Source organism: Aquarana catesbeiana, linkage group LG08, assembly GCF_042186555.1.
Source record: "Aquarana catesbeiana isolate 2022-GZ linkage group LG08, ASM4218655v1, whole genome shotgun sequence".
Taxonomy (NCBI): Eukaryota; Metazoa; Chordata; class Amphibia; order Anura; family Ranidae; genus Aquarana; species Aquarana catesbeiana.
The window spans coordinates 247,355,111-247,380,601 of record NC_133331.1 but is presented as its reverse complement, the minus strand read 5'-3'; the positions used below and the strand labels follow the sequence as shown (position 1 = coordinate 247,380,601).

The window sequence follows — 25,491 nt, the reverse complement described above, 5'->3', positions numbered from 1 at the left end:
ATGCAAGGAGAGGAGAGAGATCAAGTTTATTTTTACTGTGCTTCACACTGCCTAGCAGTGCCCAATTGTGCCGTACAGTACCACCAGTGCCACACCAGTGCCCCCTGTGCCAATACAGTGCCACATCAGTGCCCACTAAACCACCACAGTGCCCCCTGTGCCACTACAGTGCCACATCAGTGACCTCTGTGCAACTAGTGCAACATTAGTTCCCCCTGTGCCACTACAGTGCCACATCAGTGATCTACAGTGCTCATCTGTGCCATCAGTGCCACATAAGTGCCTCTACAATGCTCATCTGTGCCACTAAAGTGCCCATCATTGCTCTACAGTGCCACATCAGTGCCACCAAGGCCACTACAGTGCTCATCTATGCCATCAGTGCCACTACAGTGCCCATCAGTGCCACATCAATGTCACCAGTGCCACATCAGTGCTCATCTGTGCCACTACAGTGCCCATCAGTGCCACTACAGTGCTCATCTGTGCCCTACAGTGCCACTACAGTGCTCATCTGTGCCCCACAGTGCCACTACAGTGCCCACCAGTGCCACTACAGTGCTCATCTGTGCCACTACAGTGTCCACCAGTGCCACATCAGTGCTCATTAGTGCCACTACAGTGCCCAATAGTGCACATCAGTGCCCATAAGTAAGTACTCATCAGTGCCACCCTATCAGTGGATCCTGGAGGTGCTACTTGCATGTTGAGCATCTGTATGTGGCCAGGCTGTGGAAAAGTCTCACACATGTGGTATCGCCATACTGACAAGTAGTAGTAGAATGTATTTTGGGGTGTAATTTGTGGTATGCACATTCTATGTGATAAAAATATCTTATAAATGGACAACTTTGTGTAAAAAAAAAAATGCATTTTCATTTTCTTTCCACATTTTCCAAAAGCATGTGAAAAAAAATAACATGTTCAAAAGACTCATTATGCCTCATAGATTATACTTTGGGGTGTTTGTTTTCCAAAATGGTGTCATTTTGTGGGCATTTTCATTGTCCAGGTGCTCCAGGGCCTTCAAAAGTGTGATAGGTTGTCAGGAAATTATGTGTGTAATTTTTGCTCCTAGAACACCTGATGGTACTCCCTGCATGTTGGGCCTCTGTATGTGGCCAGGCCGTGAAAGAGTCTCATGCATGTGGTATTGCCATACTCAGGAGGAGTAGCAGAATGTATTTTGGGGAGTAATTTGTGGTATGCACAAGCCCTGTCAGCGAAATAACCTGGTAATATGACAATTTTGTGGAAAAAAAAAAAAAAAATCTTTATTTTGCAAAGAATTGTGGGAAAAAAATTAAAACTTCAAACTTCAAGCTTGTTATTGTCTCAATAAATGAGATAGGCCGTCAGTAGATCAGGTGTGATTAATTTTCAATGATTAGCACCATAGCTTGTGGACTCTTTCACAAAGAACAAATAATATACATTTTAATATATTTGGGTTATTTTTACCAAAGATATGTAGCAGTATAACTTTTGGCTAACATTTATGAAGAAAAATTACTAATACCAAAATGTTATAACAGAAACAAAGAAAAATTGATTTTTTTTACCAAATGTTCGGTCTTTTTTCATACCTCAGCAATTTATAACGCAATAAAAAAAAAAAAACAGTGGTGATTAAATATCACCAAAAGAAAGCTCTACTTGTGTGAAAAAAGGACAAAAATATCATATGGATACAGTAATTGTCATTCACAATGTGAGTGCACTGAAAGCTGAAAATTGGTCTGGTTAGGAAGGGGGTTTAAGTGTCCAGTGGGCAATTGGTTAATGAACCCCAAGAAACTGATTTTGCAATAAGTAGAAAAATCCTGTTTTTTTGCCTCTGTGGATACACTGCAGATTTAAGGTTCTGAGAAACCAGTGGTTTTCAAATTATTTTTGTCATTTGGTTGAACTTGATTGACTTGTATATTTTTTAAACCTGATTAACTTTATGTAGCAAATAAACAATAAGCTAGGAGTATCATCAATTACCAAAGATAAGTCTCTACTCGAGACAGTTCATAAATAGTGATTCATGTAGTTTACTGGGTTCTCTTAAACTGTATCCAAAACTAAAAACAAAAAAGTAATAAATTGCAGCTCACCAATCCTTAGATGAGATTCATTTTTTAATAGCTTTTTGTCTCCTTTATTTTCACCTGGTTATCCTACCAGTAACATGGCAGGGTGCTAATGTGCGCTCATTGTACTGTGTCTATAGTGGTGCAGTTTTGTCACCAAAAGAACAAGACTACAAAATCACTGTCTTCTCGTCTCATATTCATAATATAGGGGTAGAGTATTTTGTAGACTACTGAACTGTTGGGAACCATGGTAACTTATAAAGATATAGATCACATAAAGCAATAAGCTTGCACGATTTCCTGGCAGGATCAACAGATATATTTTTGCACTTATTGAGCAGATATAACAAAATACTTTCAACAGTACATTAAAAAGACTTAGCAGATCAGAGAAGTTAATTGTTAGGATTAAAATACATTTAAACCTGTTATATGTTATATTTAATGGATATTAATAAACCCTGAGCATTCAAAAAAATAAACTTTGAACACATCTTATATACAATGACTACTACATAACTTGTTCATTTTATGCACATATTTGGTGTGTCCAGCTTCTCTGCACAGCCAAATTCTCTGTCATTTTGTTTAAATTAATATTTATACAAAAAACAAATAATTTAAAAAACAAGTTGTTTTACATGAATGATTGATACTGACACGGCTAGCAGTAAACAGTTGTTCAAATGGGCTTGTTCTCTAATGTTGAAATTTTGCAGCTTGTCCAAATAATTTCAATTTTGTTGAGCACAAGAAACATACCCCAGCAATTATAGCCACAGGTAACTCAATCACATTAATCAAATCATATGGATTGTGTCTAGGCAGATGTTGACTGTTTTAAGATAACGATGGGAGGTGCAAATTAACATTAGAACTGAAAAGGCAGTATGGATAAGCTGTGAAATGTCTTCAACATAGAGAATAAATACAGTTGAATGATTAACTACTACCGGGTCTTTCACCAAGCAACATTACTTAACTGTAGCAGAAAAACAGAAGGTAAAGGTTTCAAAATTGGATGGATGACCCTTCAAGCACCACCCTGCTCTACAAAAGTCGATATAAAAATTCACTTGAGCTGGGTGGAAAATTAGCAGCCGAACAGTGACTACATCCTATTAGGTTCAGTTACTGTATTGGTATTAAGGCAGCCACAGGTGCTTTGGCTAGTGAATACAATAGCCAGCACTGGAAATTCCTCCATCCATGGAAAGGGGAATTGACTGATTTTCTCTCATGCAGCTGGCAGAGAGAAAATGAGCAGTGTATAGCTAGCTTAAAGGGGTTGTAAAGGTTGTTTAAAAAAAAAAAATAACAAACATGTCATACTTCCACTGTGCAAGGGTTTTGCACAGAGTGGCCCTATCCTCCTCTTCTGGGGTCCCTCCGTGGCACTCCTGGCTTCTCCTCTTCTTGAGTGCCCCCACGGAGAAGAGCTTTCTATGGGGGCACTAGGGCGGGTGCGCTTCTGAGTCCTACTGCTGCGTCCGTTGACGGTCCTGCCCTATGGCTCCCACGTCATTGGATTTGATTGACAGCAGTGGGAGCCAATGGCTCCCGCTGAGATCAATCTATCCAATGAGTTCCCGAGACAGCGGCTGCAGCTGCTGTGCTCATTCCCATCCCTGGAAAGATTGGGTTCAGGTAAGTAAAAGGGGGGGGCGGGGTCTGGGGGCCTGCTGTACTATAGAAGGGTTTTCACCTTAATGTATAGAATGCATTAAGGTGACAAACCTTGAGGGTTTACAACCCCTTTAACTCTCCAGCTCTGCTGTCTGCTATGGGTGCCTATATCACAAGAATGGTTTAATCAAATTAATGATCAAGATATAGAAGAAGAAAAGTGGAATGTAGATCTGAGCTGAATGACTTCCTCTGAGGTACCATCCATTTGAATCAACCTTTAGCAGAACCGACCATAATTAAACAGACTTTGAGCATATCAATGAAGAAAATATTATACCAACATTTAATATACATATACAAAACACTGCAAAACTATTAGTATCAAAAACATATTTCTTGATAGACTGTTTTTCAAATTTCATAAAACCACAGGTCACATGTATAAATAAAATCAGAAAATTATGTGCAAGTACAGATCCAGATGACATATTTACTTCAACACCCCATTCAAAGCACTTTGCGTTATTCAACCGCTCCTTCAGGAATGGGTGGTTAATATTGATTATCTATTCATCAGTTGATCTGTTTGAAATATTTACATACAATAAGATGAAAGTATTCAAAAAACAAATGCCTTGTACATCACAAAGATATATACATAACTTGTATCATAATGTGAACATACTGTATACTAAACAAGTAGATAACACTTGTAACAGGGCTTCTCTCTGGCAACTCAACCATGCAGCTCATTTTTGTTCAAGTATTGTTGTACTGTGCTCATTGAAACAACCACACCATCTTTTTCCAGAGCAGCCTGCATTTCTCCCGAGGTTACCTGTGGGTTTTTCTTTGTATCCTGAACAATTCCACTGGCAGGTTTGGCTGCAATCTTTCTTGGTCTACCTGGCCTTGTTTTGGTCTCAAGAGATCCCAGAGTTTTCCACTTCATTATAAGTGATTGAACAGTCCTTACTGGCAAATGTAAGGCTTTGGATATTTTTTTATATCCTTTTCCATCTTTATAAAGTTCCATTACCTTGTTATGCAGGTCCTTTGACAGTTCTTTTCTGCTCTACATGGCTCAGTATCCAGCCTGCTCAGTGCATTCAAGTGAGAGCTAAAAACTCAGATGATTTATACACAGACACTAATTGCAATAAAAAAAAAACACAGATGTGGGAAATAAACCTTTTAATTGCCATTTTAACCCGTGTGTGTCACCTTGTATGTCTGTACCAAAGCCCAACATTTCAGGGTATGTAAATGTTTGATCAAGGCCATTTGGGTGATTACTGTTACTATTACGATTAAAATAGGAGCCAAACAACTATGTGATAATAAATGGCTTCATATGATTGGTCATATTTTCAATATTAATGCCAAATTTTCATGATCTTTGCCAGGGTATGCAAACTTCTAAGCACAACTGTAATTTTTGAACAAATCAACTGACGAAATTGATATGTATATCAACTACCCAATCTTGGAGAAGCAGTTAAATACTACGATAAATGTCAAATGAGGAGAAAAAGTGAATATTAAATCTGGATCTGTAATTACACACATCATTGTCTCATTTTATTTATAGACGTGACCTGTGTTTTATAAAATGTGAAAAAAAGTATATGATTAAGGAATAATACAGTATTTTAATATTTATGTTTTTTATATGTATTTGTATTCATATGTAATTTTGGTCTGATATAACATCTTCCTCAGAGCCGGTTCACACAGGGGCGGCACGACTTGCAGCGCGACTCACAGAGGCGACCTGCACACGACTTCAGCGGCTGCTTGCAAAATTACTTCTGTATAGAAATCAATGCAAGTCGCCTGAAGTCGCCCCAAAATTAGTACAGGAACCTTTTTCTAAGTCGGAGCGACTTGAGTCGCTCCTATTAGAACGGTTCAATTGTACAGAACGGAATGTGACTTGTCAGGCGGCTAAGTCGCCTGACAAGTCGCCCCTGTGTGAACCGGGTCTCAGTTTTGCACTCAAAATCTGTTTAAAATATAGTAGGTTCTGCTGATTGTTTAATAGATCTACAAAGAAAAGAGAGTTTACATGTATGTCTTCAACTGTGTTGTTTGCATAGAGTTCAGCTTTAATTACACTAGCTGTGGCAATACTTGACCTTACATAAATTAATTGAAAATAATGCAATTTACAAGTCTTGTAGAGTGGCGAATAATGCCAACATTTGTAAGCATACCATAAAGCTGTACTGAGAAATTATGTACACTGCTTTTACTGATGTCCTTTGAAATGCTAGTTACCTGTACTGCTTTGTGAGCAAGTGATCTGGAGTTCTAAGTTTTAAAGCCATTGGATTACTTTGACATCTAGTCCACTAGTGTTTTTGGTGAGGGTGAGCAATATCAGCTCAGTTTGCCTCCACATATGTTTCTTTTTTGAAGAAATGAAAAATTATTTGTTTAAATGGTTGATCATCTTAGAAACATCAGTGGCTTTAAATATCATTCCTAGGGTTTACCACACGTAAATTCCTCCAGAAAAACATTATCACGCAACCCTGTCTTCTATTGTGATATATACATAAAACATAAATGGCCATTCCCTTATATTATCTTGTAACATCCCTCTTTGGCATATGCAGAATCCACTGTATGTTTAAGCTGTGGCCTCTCCTTCTATCACCCCATTGGGATAGTTAGATTCTTGCAGTTGCACAGCAGCTGGATCTTTTTCTTTTGCTGAATGAACCTGGAGTAAACGGCTTCGGTAAAAGATTAAATATCCTGGAAGGATGAACCCAGCAAAGGAAAAGATCAATAAGCCAAGGTTTACCTGAGGAAGAAAAGTGGAAAAGAAAAATTAATAGTCATTAAAATGTCTCATTCACAATGTTTGTTTCTCATAAAGACAAACAATGTGGAGAGTAGGTGCAAACAAGATAGTAGAACTCTTTATAGTGTATAATGCCTGATGTTGTGGCTTGTGGAGAATATGTCTGTCTCCAGGTAAGTGTATGATTGCACTCGATGCTCAGGGAGACCATGTCTTTGTTCCATTAGGGGAAAATGGGGTGATATAAATGGTATAGGTGTGAAAATAACCTGTTTGTTGCAGAGCTGCCACGAGTTAATTTACGTAGACCCAGGTAGTAGGTAAGAAACTGTGATCCAATGGATAGAAGATTTTTCTACTATTTATTGAATTAGAACATCAATAAGGAATTTAATGAAAACGCTTCTTCAGATTAGGGTATAAACACAGACAGCTGGAGTGAAGAGCATTCTGCAGCATAAAGAGGTGCGTAAACTCAAACTTAAAGCCTCTAGATCACAGTCTCTTTTACCTACTACCTCACCACCTAAATTTACATACACAAACCAGGTACCTTTGCAGCAAACAAGTTGATATGCACACCTATGCCATTTAGCATGTTATGGTTTTAGTATATTTAAACCAAGCACAAAGTTATGTTAAGCTGTACTTAAACACACTATAGTGAGAAAACTGGAGGAAGAAATCATCTCTACAACCATAGTGAACCTTTTGTCAGGCTATGGACATTTTAGTATTTATATATTTTTATTGAAGAGAAAAAAAACAAACAGGTATCCTAGTATTTTGTATCCACCTTGATCTAGAATAATCTAGGGGGCACCAGTTAAAATAAAATGTACCATAAAATGGCACTGGAGTAACATAAAAGGAGGAGATGTGGGGGGGGGGGCACGCTTTGGACTGGAGGAGTGAGGGTGCTCACTGCTAGAGCTCCACTTAAACCTTTACAGTACTAACAGAGAACCCCGACCGCTAAATTACACCTCTCCTCATGCCACAATGGCAGAGGACTTTTAGACCACAGTGGGGATTAATTGTTTCTTAATTTACTGAGCAGCAAGCAGCTCGGGGGAGAAATCCAAGATGGCACATGAGTGGGACGTGCACAGAGTTCTGCAGCCATATGCACATACTGCTTCTCCTATCCCGTCACTCGGCTGGTGAGTGACACTTCCCCCCCCCCCGCCTCTCCCCTTTCTCCTGATCCTCCTGACCAGGGCTCAGATGTTACAGATATCCTGATGGACAGAGACCTGAAGCAACACATTTGGTCTCTCCCTACCAAGCAGGACTAGGAGCGTTTTGCCTGCAGGGTAGAAAAGGTATTTAACCAGTTGCCGTCCGGCCTATGGAAGAATGATGCCATTGTGTACAATTGTGTTGCTAGCTGTGATTGGTCACAGTGATCACATAGTACAGACTGGGCCAATCACAACAATACAAACTGAAAGATTCAACATCATTCAGTAAAATGCTTGTATGTAGCAATGAAATTCATTGCTATAAGCAAACATTATGTGTAAAAAAAAAAAAATACTGATCACTTCCCCAGAGTGGTACCATGGGGTCAATTCACCAACGTTTACCACATGCGATAACATAGTCAATTGACTCATTTGCATAAATTATCGCATGCAGTAAATTAAGTCCAATTCATAAAAAAAAAATAACAATTATACAGCATTTACCGCAAAAAAAAGTGCCGGTAAATATCGTTTAAAAGCTCTTAAGTCTAATTCACGAACAGACCAGAGAGTAAAAAAGTATGCAATATTCACCACCAGGGTTTTGCTGGCGGTATCACATGCAGTATTTGATAAAAAAAAACAGCTCCTTAGCAAATAGCTGGTTGCTAAGGAGCGGGCCAGGAAGCCAGCCGCCGTGTCCTTAATATCAGATGACTCATCAGCTGTCAGCGGGTTCCGAAATTAAAAATGATGAAAAAAAAACAGCGTGGGGTCCCCCCCAAATGCATACCAGGCCCTTTGGGGGCCCTTTTACAGATTTGAAGGGGAACCCTACAGCAAAATTAAAAAAAAGAAAAACAGCATGGGGTCCCCCCCAAAATCCACCCCCCACCCCAAAGCACCTTGTCTCCATGTTGATGGAGACAAGGACCTCATGCATCTTGTCCCCATGTTCCCACAACTCTGGCCAGTGGTTGTGGGGGTCTGCAGACAGGGGGCTTATCGGAATCTGGAAGCCCCCAAATCCTGCCCCCCCTATTGAATGAGTATGGGGTACCCATACTCAGTTACCAAAAAGTAATAAAAACACAGAGACAGTTTTTGACAATTCCTTTATTAAAAAATAAAAAAACAGTGTCCCCCGATGTAAATCCATAGTCAATCACGCCGCCCGCCCACTGCACCACCAACCCGAAAAAGAAAAAAAACGCTCCTGCCGTTCATGAAGGCTGGTCGTCTACTGCAGGCTCCACCGTTTGAAAGTTCTTATATAGGTAAGGGGCGGGACCACCCGTGACATCACAGATCCAAACTTCTGAACCTTCAGGTTCAGAGAGATGGCAGGACAGTCACACTCAGGAATAAGGATGATCTGTCTAAATTTCTCTCACAGCTACAGTCAGGTCCATAAATATTGGGACACCGACACAATTCAAATCTTTTTGGCTCTATACACCACCACAATGGATTTTAAATGAAACAAACAAAGATGTGCTTTAACTGCAGACTTTCAGCTTTAATTTGAGGTATTTACATCCAAATCAGGTAAATGGTGTAGGAATTAGAAACAGTTTGTATATGTGCCTTCCACTTTTTAAGGGACCAAAAGTAATGGGACAGATTAACAATCATCCATCAAATTTTTCACTTTTTAATACTTGGTTGCAAATTCTTTGCAGTCAATTACAGCCTGAAGTCCGGAATGCATAGACATCACCAGACGTTGGGTTTCATCCCTGGTGATGCTTTGCCAGGCCTCTACTGCAACTGCCTTCAGTTCCTGCTTGTTCTTGGGGCATTCTCCCCTCAGTTTTGTCTTCAGCAAGTGAAATGCCTGCTCAATCGGATTCAGGTAGGTGATTGACTTGGCCATTGTTCAGACCTATCCACTAGGAACTGCTACATCCCCTGACGGTTCCGTTACCCCCTCTCACACCTACAACTAGTTTTCAAGGCCTGGACTTATTCTTCCCGTCCCACTTGGACCTTTACTATCTGCATAATCCAGCGGTAACAGTCGAGACCTCTGTATAATTCTATAACTATTACATTTTCATGAACAGGCTCTGAGTATATCCCCCCGCACTCTATGCTAACTGTAATCCAATTCCTAAGGAAGCCTTGTTAGTCCATGTCAGAGTGCTTCCAAAAGAGGGAAAGGATATGTTACCACAAACTATCACCCCATCTTCCTATTGAACCTGGACATAAAAATCTTCTCAAAAATTTTGGCAAATAAATTGAATCACCTCCTTCTGGCAGTGATCCATCCTGACTCCTGTTACTAATTTAATTCAGTAGATTTTTTCGGAATTATTTTTGTTTCGTTTCATTTTGTTTAATAATGTTCTAACAAATTCTAAATTTTCAGAACAATTCGAATTCGGATCATTGAAAAATGATCCCCCCATTCAAATTCTGTGTGAAGAACAGCTTGTTGTTAAGGAGCAGGCCAGGAAGCCGACTACTGCATCCTTAAGCCCCGGTTCACACAAGGGCGACTTGTCAGGCGACTTAGCCGCCTGACAAGTCGCATCCCATTCTATACTACGGAACCGTTCTAATAGGAGTGACGCAAGTCGCTCCGACTTAGAAAAAGGTTCCTGTAATATTTTGGGGGCGACTTCAGGCGACTTGCATTGACTTCTATACAGAAGTCGTTTTGCAAGTCGCCGCTGAAGTCATCCTGTGAGTCGGCCTACAAGTCGTGTTGCCCCTGTGTGAACCGCCAGTTACAACTGATGACTCATCAGCTGTCAGCGGGCTTCCCCGGTGACAGCCGAATGTAAACAGAATTGCCGGTAAATAAGAATTTGGAAAAAAAAATGGTGTGGGATCCCCCAAAATCCATACCAGACCCTTAGCCGAACATGTAGCCCAGCAGGCCAAGAAAGGTGTTGAGGGGGGTGTTTTGGGCAGAGGGAACTCTGCTCCCCCAAAAGCACCTTGTTCACATGTTGATGGAGACAAGAGCCTCTTCCCCACAACCCTGGCCCGGTGGCTATGGGGGTGCAGGGGGTAACTTATCAGATTCCCCCCCATGTGAATGAGTAGGGGTACATGGTACCCCTACTCACTGACCAAGAAAAAAAAGTCACAGTTATTAAAAACACAACACCAGTTTTTGACAAGTATTTATTAAAAAAACATAAAAACGCTGACCCATCCAAGAGACCAGGTAAAAGATTGACGAGGTGATATAGGGTTCCCATGACCTTACATCGTATTTTTCCGCTGGTACTTGACACATGCTGGCGGTGCAACGGGGGGGGTTTGGGGTCATGGCACAATGTTACACATTTTCTGGGAGTGTGAAACTTAGACCATTTTGGCAAGAGGTGGATAGTACTATTAAACACTTAACTAATGTTGATCTGGCGGATGACCCCGTGGCATATTTGCTGCACCTCACTCCCATCAAACGGCCCATCAAAAATTACAAGACCTCTCTTACCATTCAGCTTTTAAATGGCATGCATCCCCTTGCTGGAGGTCGGTACACCCACCCTTGAAGTATCTCTGGTTTTCCAAAATCAATGAACCCAGGGACGGCTAAAGGAGTCCTTTCTTGACACTTGGAGACCCTGGCAATATTTGGTTTTTACAGATGCCTATTTACAGGAAGTTTTCGAAAAACTCGCTGATTTCTCCTGGGACTTGCTATGTCCTTGTTTAATGTCCTCTCTCCTCATGCTTTGGGCTTCTGCCCCTGTCTCTTTATGCTGTGCGTGTTACTTTTCTCCATTTCTTGTCCTTTCCTTTCCATACCCCTCCCTTCTTCTGTTTTCCTCCTGCAGTTTTTTTGCTGGCCACTGGGGGTTCTCTCCTGACCCCAGTATTTTTTTCAATATATTTCCCACAAGGTTGCATCACTAAGTTGGGGCTATCCTTTATATATTGGGAATTTGTGATGCACTGATACCGATACTGATATAGTTGCCGATGCTAGGCATTTTCGCGAGTTTCAGTACTCACGAAAATGCTCCAATACCAAAAACCGGTACCAGAAGTGATGTCAACTGGGGCGGGGAGCCTCCCCCCTTTCGGCAGCAGGGTTCAGAGCAGTACACATCCTGCCAGGATGGGGGCGGAAAAAATCCTCAGCCACTTACGCAGGCAGAGGAGCCGGCTCCCATCACACTCAGCGCTGACTGCGCATGGTGGTAAAGCAATACAAACATGCAGCAGCACAATGGGAACAGTCTAACAGCTGGCCACACTGACACTCCTGCTCCCAGCTGTCTTCTTTCATTATAGAGGTCTGCCGCGATCCTCTCCTGCCTCTGTAAACAAGAAGAGGGTGGGTGATGTCATGACTCCTCCCTTCCTACACAGAGAGAGAGCTGGCTACTAGGCTGGATGGCTGGCTGGCTAGAGCTGGCTGCTATCCAATGACAGAGAGTGGGCGGGTCACCAATGGCAAAGGGCTGCACAGCATCAGCACATGTGTTTCTATAGTGTGAGGCAGCTGTGGAATCGTCCCTGCAAGCAGAACTGAGTACTGAGGGGAGCAACTGGAGTTAGTCCTGCAAACAGTTTAGTTTAGTATGCACAGTACAGTGTCAGCAGGGTACAGACCAGTCTTATACACTATCACTGTACATTATAAACAGACCAGTCTGTCCACTGACACTACTATACAACACCATACTATTGGTTATACACACACCAGTCTGTATACAATGTACAGAACAGTGTCAGTGTACAGACTGGTCTGTATAAAATGTACAGTACGGTGTCAGTGTATAAGACTGGTCTGTACCTAATGCCCTGTACTGCACCCTCCTAACCCCCTGTACTGTGCCCACCATGTGTTGTCTCCTCCTTCCCACCACCAGCTGTCACCTCAGCCCCCATGTCTCCCAATGACCCTCCCATCCCCATCGTCTTCCCCAGTGATCACAGCCTTTTCCATCCCAACTCTACCACCCCACAATCCCTATTTCACCCCACCCTCAACTACCCTGCCCACACTTACCCTTCTACTCCCCCCTACCACCCTGCCCTCACCCCAGCCTCATCCAAGCTTTACCCAACTCCCTAACAACCTCAAACCACCCCCCTACCTACGCGATAGGCATCGGTAATTGGTATTGGCGAGTACTTGCAAAAAAGTATCGGTACTCATAGTCGGTGTTAAAAAAGTGGTATCGGTGCATCCCTATTGGGTGTGGTGATGTTTTCCACTGCGCTTTCTCTGATATGTTCCTTCTTGCTACAACTTAGAACTCGTTGTTTTGCGCATGCTTCATTTTGTTGAGCTGTTCGTGTAGCTCTGATGTTGTATATGTAACCAGCATAACTATGTAATTGTATTTTGTAATACTCTTGTTTTGATATGTATAATGCAACATATGGTTAAATAAAGGAATTGCAAAAAAAAAAACCACAGACTCGAACGAAAAGAACTAACTGTTGCCAGCCGACACAGCCGAATGACAGGTAAACATAGAGGTCTACCTCTCATTGGGTGAGTGTCATTATGGGGCAGGGTCACCGGGTAACCCCGCCACATGTTTATCTGTCATTGGAGACTGACATTCGCCCAATAAGAAGTACACATGGGGGCGGAGTCACTGGGTAACCCTACCCCATGTTTATCTGTCATTTGACTATATCCCTGGAAAGGAACAGTAGTGTTTGGCGGGCAACTTTTTAAAAATTTCTTCTCGCTTGGGTGGGCTCGCAGACCACCACAACCACCGGGCCAGGGTTGTGGAGAAGAGACCCTTGTCTCCATCAACATGTTGAGGGCATTTGGTCTGGTATGGTTCAGGATGTGGGGGCTCACTCGCCCCCCCCCCCCCCTTTCCTGGCCTGTCAAGCTGCATGCTCAGATAAGGGTCTGGTATGGATTTTGGGAGGAAACCCACGCCATTAAAAAAAAAAAATTCTCTTTGTTTTCTTTTCAGAATTTTTATTTGCCAGCAATTCTGTTAATGTTTAGCTGTAAGCGGAGAAACCTGCTGACAACTGATGAGTCATCTGTTGTTAAGGATGTGGCGGCTGCCTTCCCGGCCCGCTCCTTAACAACCAGCAATTCTTCACACAGAATTTGAATCGGTCGATCAATTTTTGACCAATCCGAGTTTGAATCATTACGAAAATTTGGACTTCATTAAAAAACGAATAAACTAAACTAAACGAATTTCAACTAAATACATTCCATTTTTCATTCAGATATTCAGATACATCCAAATCTCCAAATAACCAAAAATGAGTCTAAATTTAGACTGAGACCGAAACGAACTGCACATGTCTACCCAATCACCTTACTTTCAACTCCAGCTATCAATCTATAAACATCCCCTCTCTTTTCTTGGACGTACACTTCTTTTCAGTATTTAGGGATTCAACTCCCTATTCTAAAAATGTAAAATAAGAGATGACCTTCAATCTTGGACTAAAACTGCTTTCACATGGATAGGCTGCACTGACATAATTGAGATTATTATTATTATTATTATACAGGATTTATATAGCGCCAACAGTTTACGCAGAGCTTTACAACATTAGGGCAGACAGTACAATTACAATACAATTCAATACAGGAGGAATCAGAGAGCCCTGCTCGTTAGAGCTTACAGTCTAGGAGGAAGAGTCAAGTTATACAAAAGGGTAATAGCTGTGGGGGATGAGCTAATGGAGAAAATAGTGCAGTTGTTAGATGGAGGCAGGATAGGCTTCTCTGAAGAGGAAAGTTTTCAGGGATCGCCTAAAAGTGGATTAATTTGGAGACAGTCTGACAGATTGGGGTAGGGAATTCCAAAGGATGGGCGAGACTCGGGAGAAGTCCTGGAGGCAGATATGGGAGGAGGTGATGAGGGAGCTAGAGAGCAGGAGGTCTTGGGAGGAACGGAGAGGCCGATTAGGTTGGTATTTTGAGACTAGGCTAGTGATGTAGCTGGGGGTTGTGGATGGCTTTGTAACTTATTGTTAGTATTTTGAATTTAATTTGTTGGGCAAGTGGCAGCCAGTGGAAGAATTGGCAGAGAGGGGTAGCAGACACTGAGCGGTTTGTAAGGTGGATGAGTCTGGCAGCAGCATTCATGATGGACAGAAGGGGGATGGTCTATTTAAAGGTAAGCCAATGAGGAGATAAATGTCCTGCCTAGAATATTATTCTTCTTGCAACCTGTGTCACTGCCTTTGGCAGTTTTTTATGCACCTCAAGTGCATGATCACCAAGTTTATTTGGAATGACCGAAGGCCACGAATAGCCAAGACAATATGAAAATGTGCAAAAAGGTCTGGGAGTGCATAATGTCCAACAGTATTATAAAGCTATTGAACTTCAGAGAATCCTAAATTGGGACTTTCGCATTTCATCCAAAATTTGGGTTCCATGGACACATTTATGGCTGGCAGAAATTTATCTCATGCTCCTTGGCTTCCAAGCACATATAGGGGCCTGGCTACCTGGACCTCCCCCTTGGGTATAGGATGATTCGATGAACCATAGGATGAACAGTAGGATGGTAGGATGAACCATAACGATTACCATGGGTGGGTGGCCCCTATGTCCCCCCTGCAACCAGTTGGAGGCTTCCTCTGGTTCCCCCGGGAGAAAAGCTAGCTTTACTTAGTACTTGGGCTAAGGATGGAGATGTGAGCTGTGGTAAATTCCTTGCCAGTGGTAAGCTGCTCTCACATTCTACTCTGAGCAACAAATATGGAGCATTTGCTATTGATACCTGGTAGTACCTTCAACTTGAGCAATTTTTCTCTTCTCAAGCACATGTCATTTGCAGCATGTCCTTCCTTGCGCAGTTTGAATGTCTTTGCATTGCTTGTACCCCAATTTCACATATAATTTCGGTCTTGCATATAATGTTGACTGCAGTAACACCCAGCACTAAACCAGCTCATATTAGAGCATTGAAATGTGATCTGCAATGTCATCTCTTTGAGGTGCAGTTGCAACACCTATACCGACTGACACGCTCTAGCTTCATTGACTCCAAAACACAGGAAAATAATGATAAATTCCTTACTAGATGCTATCAGGGGCCTGCAGCTCTAGCACATATTTATACGTCCCTTTCTGACCTCTGTTGGAGAAACTGGACAGCATGGTACGCTCCTCCATATTTGGTGGGAATGCTCCAAAATCACTGCCTTTTGGACAGACATTAAGGACCAAATAGTTAAGATTTTAGATATTGATCTCTAGTTACACGACTGCACTTCTTATTTACTGTCCCCACAATCCCCATTAGTCATTACACTCGATGTGTTCTCACCTACTCAACACAGCTAAACGCTTGATACCCATCTACTGGAAATTACCACAAGTCCCCAGTAGGAGTGATTAAAAAGGTAGCGGATATTATAGAAGCAGAGGACTTGATAGCTACATTTAGGGATAACTGGGAGCGTTTCACTAAGATCTGAGCCACCTGGTCACATTACTACTCAGGGATGGCTGATTTGCAATCAAGTCCAGCACTCTTTATAACATTACAGAGAGATGTCTTGGAGGACCCCCTGCATTAGGCAATGGAGGTCTTACCAACCTTTTACATCCATTCCTCACTATCTTAGCCACTATCTTCTACTTCTTAGCCTTCCTTCTAGATAGCAACAGCAGCTCTCAGAGAATGGATGCTACCATGCTTGTATATGGTTAATGGGTCAATGTCCCATCTTGACCTTTTTATATCCTAACTGTATGTAAGTTTAGTATTTGATTTGGAGCTATTGCCTAGAATTAACGATTGTACCTCATCGCACCTAGGTAATGTATCTTCTTAAGAGGCAGCTTATTTGACAACTTCACTGTGGATTATTGCTCTCTGTGAGTGGTTCCCATAGTTATAATGGACAACTAGGATGAAAGAGCAGTTTGATACTGAATATACCTATCCTTCTTGTAAAGCTTAATTACCTGTCCCATACTTATGTGCGCCTGGGCCTTATGGTCCATCCTTTTTATTTATTTTTTTTTAGTTTGGTTTATAACTTCGTATGCCGCATGCAAAATGCCTATGTTTTTTATTTGTATTTCAAAAATTCTTCAATAAATAAAGAGTATACAAAAAATAAAAAAATTAGGAGATGCACAGTTAAATTTAAGCACACAAAATATGTCCATGTGGAATTAAATCAGTTGGTAGTGCAAGAGAACTTTTCATTGCATGCTTTAGATATAAGGGCGTGGCATTCTTCAATTCCCCATAGCCTTGCTCTGATAGCATTTTGTTTCAGTAAGATAAAATACTACATATTGAGAAGATCTTAGAGTACTACAGGTAACGGAATATTTTCTCATACATGCTTACTATTTTTTCAGGGGTTTTCGATCTGTAAAGATGCTGAGCTTCTATGTGAACATGTTTCTTATCTTCTCTTGCCAACCAATTGTGAGACATGCACAATTCATTCACAATTAGTCCACACAAGAGGGGGTTGGCAACTCCAACAAAAAAATGGGCACCCGTCTTAAAAATTTCAAGCATCAAGCGGAAATATCAAGCATAAGGAAAATGGCATTTGCAGGGTATTAAACATCAACCTGGCTAAACTTAGAAAAAGTGTGAACACAAGATCAGGAGGTAGCCTTACAGAGATCAGAAACTGAGGCCTGATGTTGAAAAGCCTCAGAGGTGCTCACTGCTTTGCTGGGGTGAGCCTTAAAGTGATTGTAAAGGCAAAAGGTTTTTTATCTTGATGCATTCTATGCATCAAGTTCAAAAGCCTTCTGTGTGCAGCAGCCCCCCTCAGCCCCTCTAATACTTACCTGAGGTCCCTCTAGATCCAGAAATGTTGCAGCAGTGTCTCGGCTGCCCGGGACTCCCCTCCTCATTATCTGAGACAGCAGTGCTCCCTCTGCTGTCAATCAAAGTCAGTCAGCCAATAAGCAGATAAAGGGGCGGGGCTGAGCTGCCGCTCTGTGTCTGAATAGACACAGGGAGCTGTGGCTCGTTTCCGGTGCCCCCATAGCAAACTGCTTGCTGTAGGGTCACTCAACAGGAGGGTGGGGCCAGGAGCATCAAAGATGGACCCGAGAAGAGCAGGATTGGGGCTGCTCTGTACAAAGCTTACAGGGCAGGTGAGTACAACATGTTTGCTATTTTTAACTAAAAAAAAAATAAAGATGAGACTTTACAATCACTTTAACCAGGGAATTTTATTCTTTAAAGGTATGCCTGAAAAATAGTCTGGTGGATCCACTTTTAAAAGACAGAATTCAGAGCTAAACAACCCTTCCAGGGGCCTCTAGAAAAACAAACAGGACATTGGGCATCCTAAAATTAGCCAATGCAGCCATGTGTGAAGCTTTCCTTGCCGCAAGGAAGGTAACCTTGTAGGATAAAGATGATAAATATAATAGCAAAATCTTTGGAACTAGTTATAAAGCCCTAGAAGAATGCTAATTTGCAAGCTTACTTGGACAAAAGAAAGCTTTTGCTGGGGGAAAGTAATTGGCCAATTTATGTAACTGATCTCTACCCTTCTAATTCTGGGAAAGATATACACCTGGTTGCTGCCTTGATGAGATCACCCAGTTCCAAACAATCAGTCTCCCATTAATAGTAATGGGAGACTCCATCCAGCCCTAGAAAACTCACATTTCAGCAACTACAACAACAAAATTTCCTCCTAGACTACCGACGGGAAGTTAATCCTGCTAGGCAACAATACACTTATTACTCTCATCCTCACAAAGTTTTTTCCTGTATAGACCACATATTGATATTCATCGGGACTTTGCCAGCCCTCCTCACATCTGTCATCATACCCTACACCTGGTCAGACCATAATGCCGTCCTCACATCGCTTGAATCTCTGGAGCCACACCAGGGTGATCGCGTAACCGCCGCTATGATCGTCCTTATGGTACACAGAATCGCCGGCTAAAAACAAGGATATCTAAATGATGCCTGTAGCTGCAGGCATCATTCAGATATTCCCACTGAAAGACCAGGATGTCATATGACATCTTTGGGTGGGAAGTGGTTTAATAAAGCCAGAATAGAGTTAGATCTCTTTCTGACAGAGTCCACAGAAAAAGCCTTACGCTGATCCTGGCACAAGCTATACATGAAAGGTAATAAACCAAAACCAGACACCTTTCTTGCTCTGACCCTCCGGAGATTTGACAGCTCACACAAACCTATCCGTTTAAAACTTGCCAAGGATTTATACTCCAGCGACCCCCTGAAAATCTTAGCCCTGTTCCGCAAAAACATCTCTAGACCTATATTCTGCGAAAACTACTTTTGATCAAACCCGGGCCACAGCCCTATTCTCCGATCTAAACCTCCTGACCCTAACAGGTCTGCGGCAAGCTTCCCTCGACTGCCCTATCTCGGATATAAAAGTCAGTGACGCAATTAAAGCCTGAAATCCAACAAACGCCCAGGCCCCAATGGTTTTATGGCTGCTTACTATAAACACTTCACAGATCTTCTTACTCCTCTATTGGTCAAGGCCTTTAACTCGATCCTAAACGGCCATTCCTTTAGATCTGACTCCCTAGCGACCATTATCTCTATGCTACCGAAACCCCACTGAGATGACTCATCCTGGGCTAATTATCGCTCCATCTCACTAATCAATATAGACATCAAGATTATGACCAAAATAATTTCCTCTCGCCTAAATTTGATCATTGGGTCACTTAATGACAAAGACCAAATAGGGTTTATCCAAAAAATCTTAAAGTGTATGGGTGCTAGTTATCTCCGTAATGGTTGTAACACTCAAATTAATACATAATGCTCATATAAACAAAAAATTAAGTTTTGGAATAATCCATAAACAAAATTTCCATCTTTTCAGTCCATTATGAAATCAACCACCGTGTGACCATCAGTAAATTGCCACCTCCAATAGTGCTCTATTTCATGCAGACAATCGTGCCGTAGACCTGTGTATCCTGTCATCCACACCACACTTAGACATACACTGCTACCCACCAGATTTTAGGACCCAGTGTTTTGTGGGTCAGCTTGCGAATAATAATCGGTCCGATATTTGGGCCACAACTGAGTCGGCATCCCAGAATATTGTAGCACCAGAATTAAAATACAAGGTCCTTATGCGCTGGTACCAGGTCCCTGCCTGGATGGCCAAATGTCTGCTAAATTACTCTCACACCTGCTTTTGTGGTTGCTCAGATGCAGGCACACATCACCACATCTGGTGGTCTTGTCCTCTGGCCCAAGCATTTTGGCCTGAAAATTTCCATATACTATCTACCCTGTTTGACAGTCCTCTGGACCCAGACCCAGCCACAGCTCTACTCAAGAAAAAACCTTTAGATACAACCCGCCTAACATTTAAACTTCTCCTGCAGGTTACTACTGCTACAAAACAAACCATCGCTAAGGCCTGGAAAACTCCAATATCACAGAAACAAAAAATAGAATCACCAGAGCTATGATTCATGCCAAAGTTAAAGCAGTTTTATTAGACAGAGCCAAAAAGTTTGAACACTTTTGGAAGCCCTGGGTAGACCACTTTCTCCCAGCTGATTTTGATGAATTGTTGATGAATTGTTGACCATTCTGATCGTGAGCCCATTGAACCACTCTGCTGATGATCCATGTACCTCCTCCTTCTCACCCCAGGATTGGTTCTTGCCCCTCTCGTCCTACCCTCCCCTTCTTTTATTTCTCTAGTCTTCTTTCTCCTCTTCCTCAGTCTTCTTCTTCTGGTTCAACCTTTCCTCCTCTACTTCTTGCCTCTCCCCCCTCTCTTTTTTTTTTCTCCTCTCTTCCACTTTACGTTGGACTGATTAGCCCTCCTTACCAGAGGAAATCAATGAGTTAGAGCAGACCCTCTATGTGTTGTGATTGGACTGGACGTTAGTCACACCCGTACAATTATGTGGTTATTTTATTTGTGTGTGTAACATTTTTTTTTTCGCTTTTAAGTTATAAATGTTTCACATTTTCACTCCTGTAACCTTTCAAGTCTCGATTTTGAGGGCTGAGTTCCAATACATTTGATGCATATTGTGCATCTTATTTTATCCCCTCTCTCCCTGTGGTTACTTTGAAAATTGTTATTTTCTGTATGTTATACTTCTTACCTACTAATGAATGTATTCGAACAAGAAAGAGTAAAGGAAGTAGGATCATTTTTGTGACGGACTCCGGATACCCTGTTGGGTATTTCCGCCAAGAAGCTGCTTCCCAAGTACTGGAACACAAGACCAGAGTTTCTGGCTATAGAAACCCTAAGGACCAGACAACAGCAGTCTTGGAGTACTCCAGAAAATGAACTGCTTTATTTTTAGAAACACACTGAATATACAGCAAACCATCAGATAAGGGCTATTCCCATTATCTCAGACAAAGGTCACCTAACACAGTAGAGCTAGTCCTCTTATCATAACAATGACCTCCTTAGACAGTCCGGGGATAAGAAGCCACAAGCAATTAGTGACCAGCTCTGGATAACTTAAGAACACATTATAACACAGAGTTCTCCAGGCCATGGTTCTCCTGCAGCCCAAAGTTTGTGACAATACTCTCCCCTGTTCCATAATCTGGCAGACCCAGCTAGATCCAATAGGGGTCAGCTTGGGGATGTCCGGGGGCTATAGTACAATCAAAGTTCAGTTTGCTGCGAAAGTCAATCTGCATTGCCATTTTGTACTGTACTGCACAGTAAAGTTGTAGGGCTGCAGGGCAAGACTCCATCTCAATAAGAGTCCGTTGTCCCCGGTACTTGATTTAACCAGATCAAAGGGTTGTGGTCCGTGAGCAGCGTGAAGGATCGTCCATAGAGATACGGCTGAAGTTTTTTTTAAGGCCCACACCAGCGCCAAACAATCTTTTTCTATGGCTGCATACCCCACCTCCCGGAGTAGTAGCTTGTGACTGATGTAGGCAACAGGGTGCTCACTGCCGTTGGCTCCCACTTGGCTTAAGCACTGCTCCCAAACCAAAGGTCTGGGAGCAGTCTGTATGTACACAAAAATTTTTGTTTGGGTCAGGAACAGCCAAAACTGGAGCAGAAAACAAAGAATTTTTCAGGTGTGTCTTGTCTGCAATTATCTGGATGATCACCTCTTGGGGGAAGTGGTGCTGTATAGCGATAGCCACCACTGGATCTGTCGCTGGAGCTCGGCCATCCTGGACCCCTCCATAGCTGGCCCTCTGCTTCGGTCGCTGGCCTGGTCACTCTCCATCAACTTGGCAATTAGAGTTGCCTTTGATTTGTTGCTGGCGTTCTGTCCCCTTCCAGCAAATCCTTGAGTGTGCTTTGCTTAAGACTGGAGTAGCAAAGATCCATCCGACAAGGTCCCGTTGGTGGTTTGGATGTTCAAGGCACAAGAAAGCATCCCACCACTGCCAACCAAATGTGACGGACTCCAGACACCCTGTTGGGTATTTCTGCCAAGAAGCTGCTTCCTATGTCCTGGAACACAAGACCAACGGATCTGGCTATAGAAACCCCAAGGACCAGACAACACCAATCTTGGAGTACACCAGAAAATGAACTGCTTTATTTATAGAAACACACTGAATTTATACAGCAAACTATCAGATAAGGGCTACTCCCATTATCTCAGACAAAGGTCACCTTACACAGTACGGCTAGTCCTATTATCATACCAATGACCTCCTTAGACACGTTCGGCTCCCTGGACTAACTTGCATAAGAAGCCACAAGCAATTAGTGACCAGCTCTGGATAACTTAGGAACACATTATAACACAAAGTTCTCCAGGCCATGGTTCTCCTTCAGCCCAAAGTCCGTGACACTTTTAAGATTTACCAAGCAACAATTTAGCTGCGGTGCATCTGAAACTGATTTGGATCTACAAACAGCACTGCATCACACAAAGTTTAAGGCAATTTCCATTTGATCAGCACACTCAACAAACTGCTGGTTAGCATCAGTAACAACTGTGCAAGACTAAAGTACATAATTAATAATGACTAAACCTATAATACTAATCCACAATATTTATTTATTTTAATTCATATTAGCACTTGAGTTCCCTATTATTTATTTGTGCTAGACTAAAGCCAGCCATAAATTGTTTGAATCGTGACCGGTTCAGCAGGGACTGCCAAAGATTTGATCTATCTATGGGCAAGCTGATTGTACACAAGTCAATCCATTGATCGTCTTGGGTAGAACGAGCATGTCAGATTTATAGCATGAGAATATTGCCATTGACTATAGCCACTAGCAATAGTCATTGTGTTCTCCCGGAAGTGACAGCTCCCCACATCCCCCAGCCCCTGTGTGGGAGGGACAACACTGTCAGTGTTGAAGGGGGAATCAAGTGATATGGCCTATGAAACCAAATAAACTAAAGTGCTATAGACCATAATACAATTGTATATTTGTTATAATTTGTATTGTATTTTGGTCTATAGCACTTTGTACTTTAGTTAATTTTGTTTCACAGCACACTATTAATGAATTTATTATAGTGCCCTCTCACTTTTATATTTTCCTAGTTTAGGTTATTCCTACACTTGGAGAGCAGCTTTTCTGGTGTATAGTGTAAAACATCAAAAATGCAAACCTAATTTTTCTAAGCAGTGCAAGGTTATTTTTATTATTCATATTCTATGGCCTGCCCAACAATAAAACAGGCTGGCAGAAAAGACAAAAAATTGGGCAGGGATTTTAACCACGTATCAGTAGGATCCTTAAAGGGGAGACAAGCTGAGTGAGCTACGAAATTAACCCATCAAAAACCTCCCCCATTAGGGTATAGAAGCAAATACACCAGAAGGGAGCAAGAAAGTTTCAGACGCAGAGGCTGAAGCTGAACTCACATTTGCAAGTGTCACAAAATGCTGCATCCCTCATAAAAGTAAACTGTGCCCTGCAAAGGGAGCAAGCCCAAAATCCAGGCAGAGACCACTCTAAGCCCTAAAAGACAGAGAAATCATTTGAAAACCTAGTCAGGCATGCTAGCATCTCGCCCAGGATGGGTGAGAAACAAAACAAGCCCTTATAGAAGGCAAGTTTTACTGGATCCCCCAGGGGTACTCATGGAACCATGCAACCACAGAATGGCCAGCCTACTCCTCACAGCTGGGATGGTCAGGCTGGCAAGGACCAAGATCCTGCAGGGAGCAAATAAAGATCAGCCCTGTCTTTTCCCCCTGAGTGAAGCACGCAGAGCAGCAGCAAGATGCCTGCATCAGTATTCAGATCTGGAGAAGTGCCTCCTCTTGTTATTCTGTGTTTAAAGAGTATAGGAAATGTGTATGTTAGTAAAACATGTGTTAAAGTGGAATTAAAGTTCTGCCCTGATACAGGCATTTTAATTTTATTGCAGAAGAAACGTGCAATGTCTCTTTTGCAATAAAATATACCTACCTGCCTGCTCACAGTAATCCCTGGACTGTAAACTGAGCTATGTATGCTCAGCTCAGCTTACAGCAGTGGGGCCAATCATGTGCTGGGATGACATCATCCCATGCCAGCAAATGAAGATGGCTGAAACCTGGCACACTGGAGAAGATGCTAGCGAGGGAGGTGAGTATCCTCCCTTCAGTTCTGCTTTACCATCAAAAAAGAATGTATGCAAAATAATGGCTGCCATAGTATCCTAGAAAAACATTTGATGTGCATCACAGTCCCCATCAGAGACTCTCTTTACGTCATAGTCCCCACTGGAGCCTGCCTTTACATCATAGTACCCACCAGAGCTTGCCTATAAATTATTGTCCCCATCAGAGCCTCCCTTTACATCAAAGTTCCCCATCAGAGTCCCTTTTACATTATAGTCCCCATCAGAGCCCCCTTTACAATATAGTTCTCATAAAGCCCCTCTTTACATCCTAGTCCCCATCACAGCCTCACCCCATCAAAGCTCCATTCACAAAGTAGTATCTCACCGCATCTGAGTATGTGGTAAGATACCACACAGCATTTTTCAAAAACTTTTTTAGCATTCACTAAAAAACTCTACTAAAATACTGCATCAGTTATGATCTCATGTGGTATTTTAGCAGTGAAAGCCTGCAGTAATGTACTGCCAGCAGTAGCTGGCGTCCTTACCACAGGCTATCGCTAGCTGGTTGTTAAAGTGTTACTAAACCCACAACAGTAAAATCAGTCTGTATATACAGTAAAGCATGCTTGTTATACTCATTGTAGAACCTAAGGTGTTAATCCTGCGCATTGTGTAAAAAAGACTGTTTGATCCTGTTTTCTCTAATCCTCCCTTCTTTTACTGTCCTCAATCCATCTCCTGATGGAGCCATGGGGGCACTCTGCACATGCTCTGTTTTGTGTGTATTGCTAGAGAGTTTTTATTTTTATTTTGGGAAAGTGCATGTGATCAGCAAAGAGACAATCAGCACTTTCCAGACAGAAGGTCAGGGGTCATGCAGCCTCATAGGACAGTCATCGGAGAGTGAAAACTCCTTCTATAAGCTTAAACCAGACACTGATAGAAGTCACAAGACTGCTATATACTGCTGAAAAGGTATTTATCAGTTTATATTTACTAAAATAATTGAATTTCCATATTCTGTGTACTGTGGGAGACAGGATCTAGTAAATGCAGGGTCCTGGGTTTAGTAACACTTTAAGGAGCGGGCGCATCCTTAACAACCGATGAGTCATCAGCTGTCAGCAGGGTTCCCCGCTGACAGTGGAATGTAAAAAAAATTTTAAAAATTTGGCGGCAATAAAACTTTCGGTATAGATTTTGAGTGTCTTTTTTTTTTTTTTTATATTGGTGTGGGGTCCTCCCCAAAAGCTATACCAGACCCTTATCCGAGTATGCAGCCTGGCAGGTCAGAAAGGGAGGGGATGAGCGAGTGCCCCCCCTCCTGAATCATACCAG

General features: G+C 42.1%; 1 protein-coding gene across 1 annotated transcript in view; it reads right to left on the bottom strand.

The window, feature by feature from the left end:
- Positions 1 to 2,108: 2,108 nt before the first annotated feature.
- Positions 2,109 to 25,491, bottom strand: part of SLC43A1 (solute carrier family 43 member 1) — a 639,315-nt gene continuing 615,932 nt past the window's right edge. Inside the window, exon 15 of the mRNA XM_073596982.1 lies at positions 2,109 to 6,522. Coding sequence (XP_073453083.1) covers positions 6,346 to 6,522 — 177 coding nt within the window. The 3' untranslated portion in view covers positions 2,109 to 6,345. The remainder of the gene's footprint in view (positions 6,523 to 25,491) is intronic.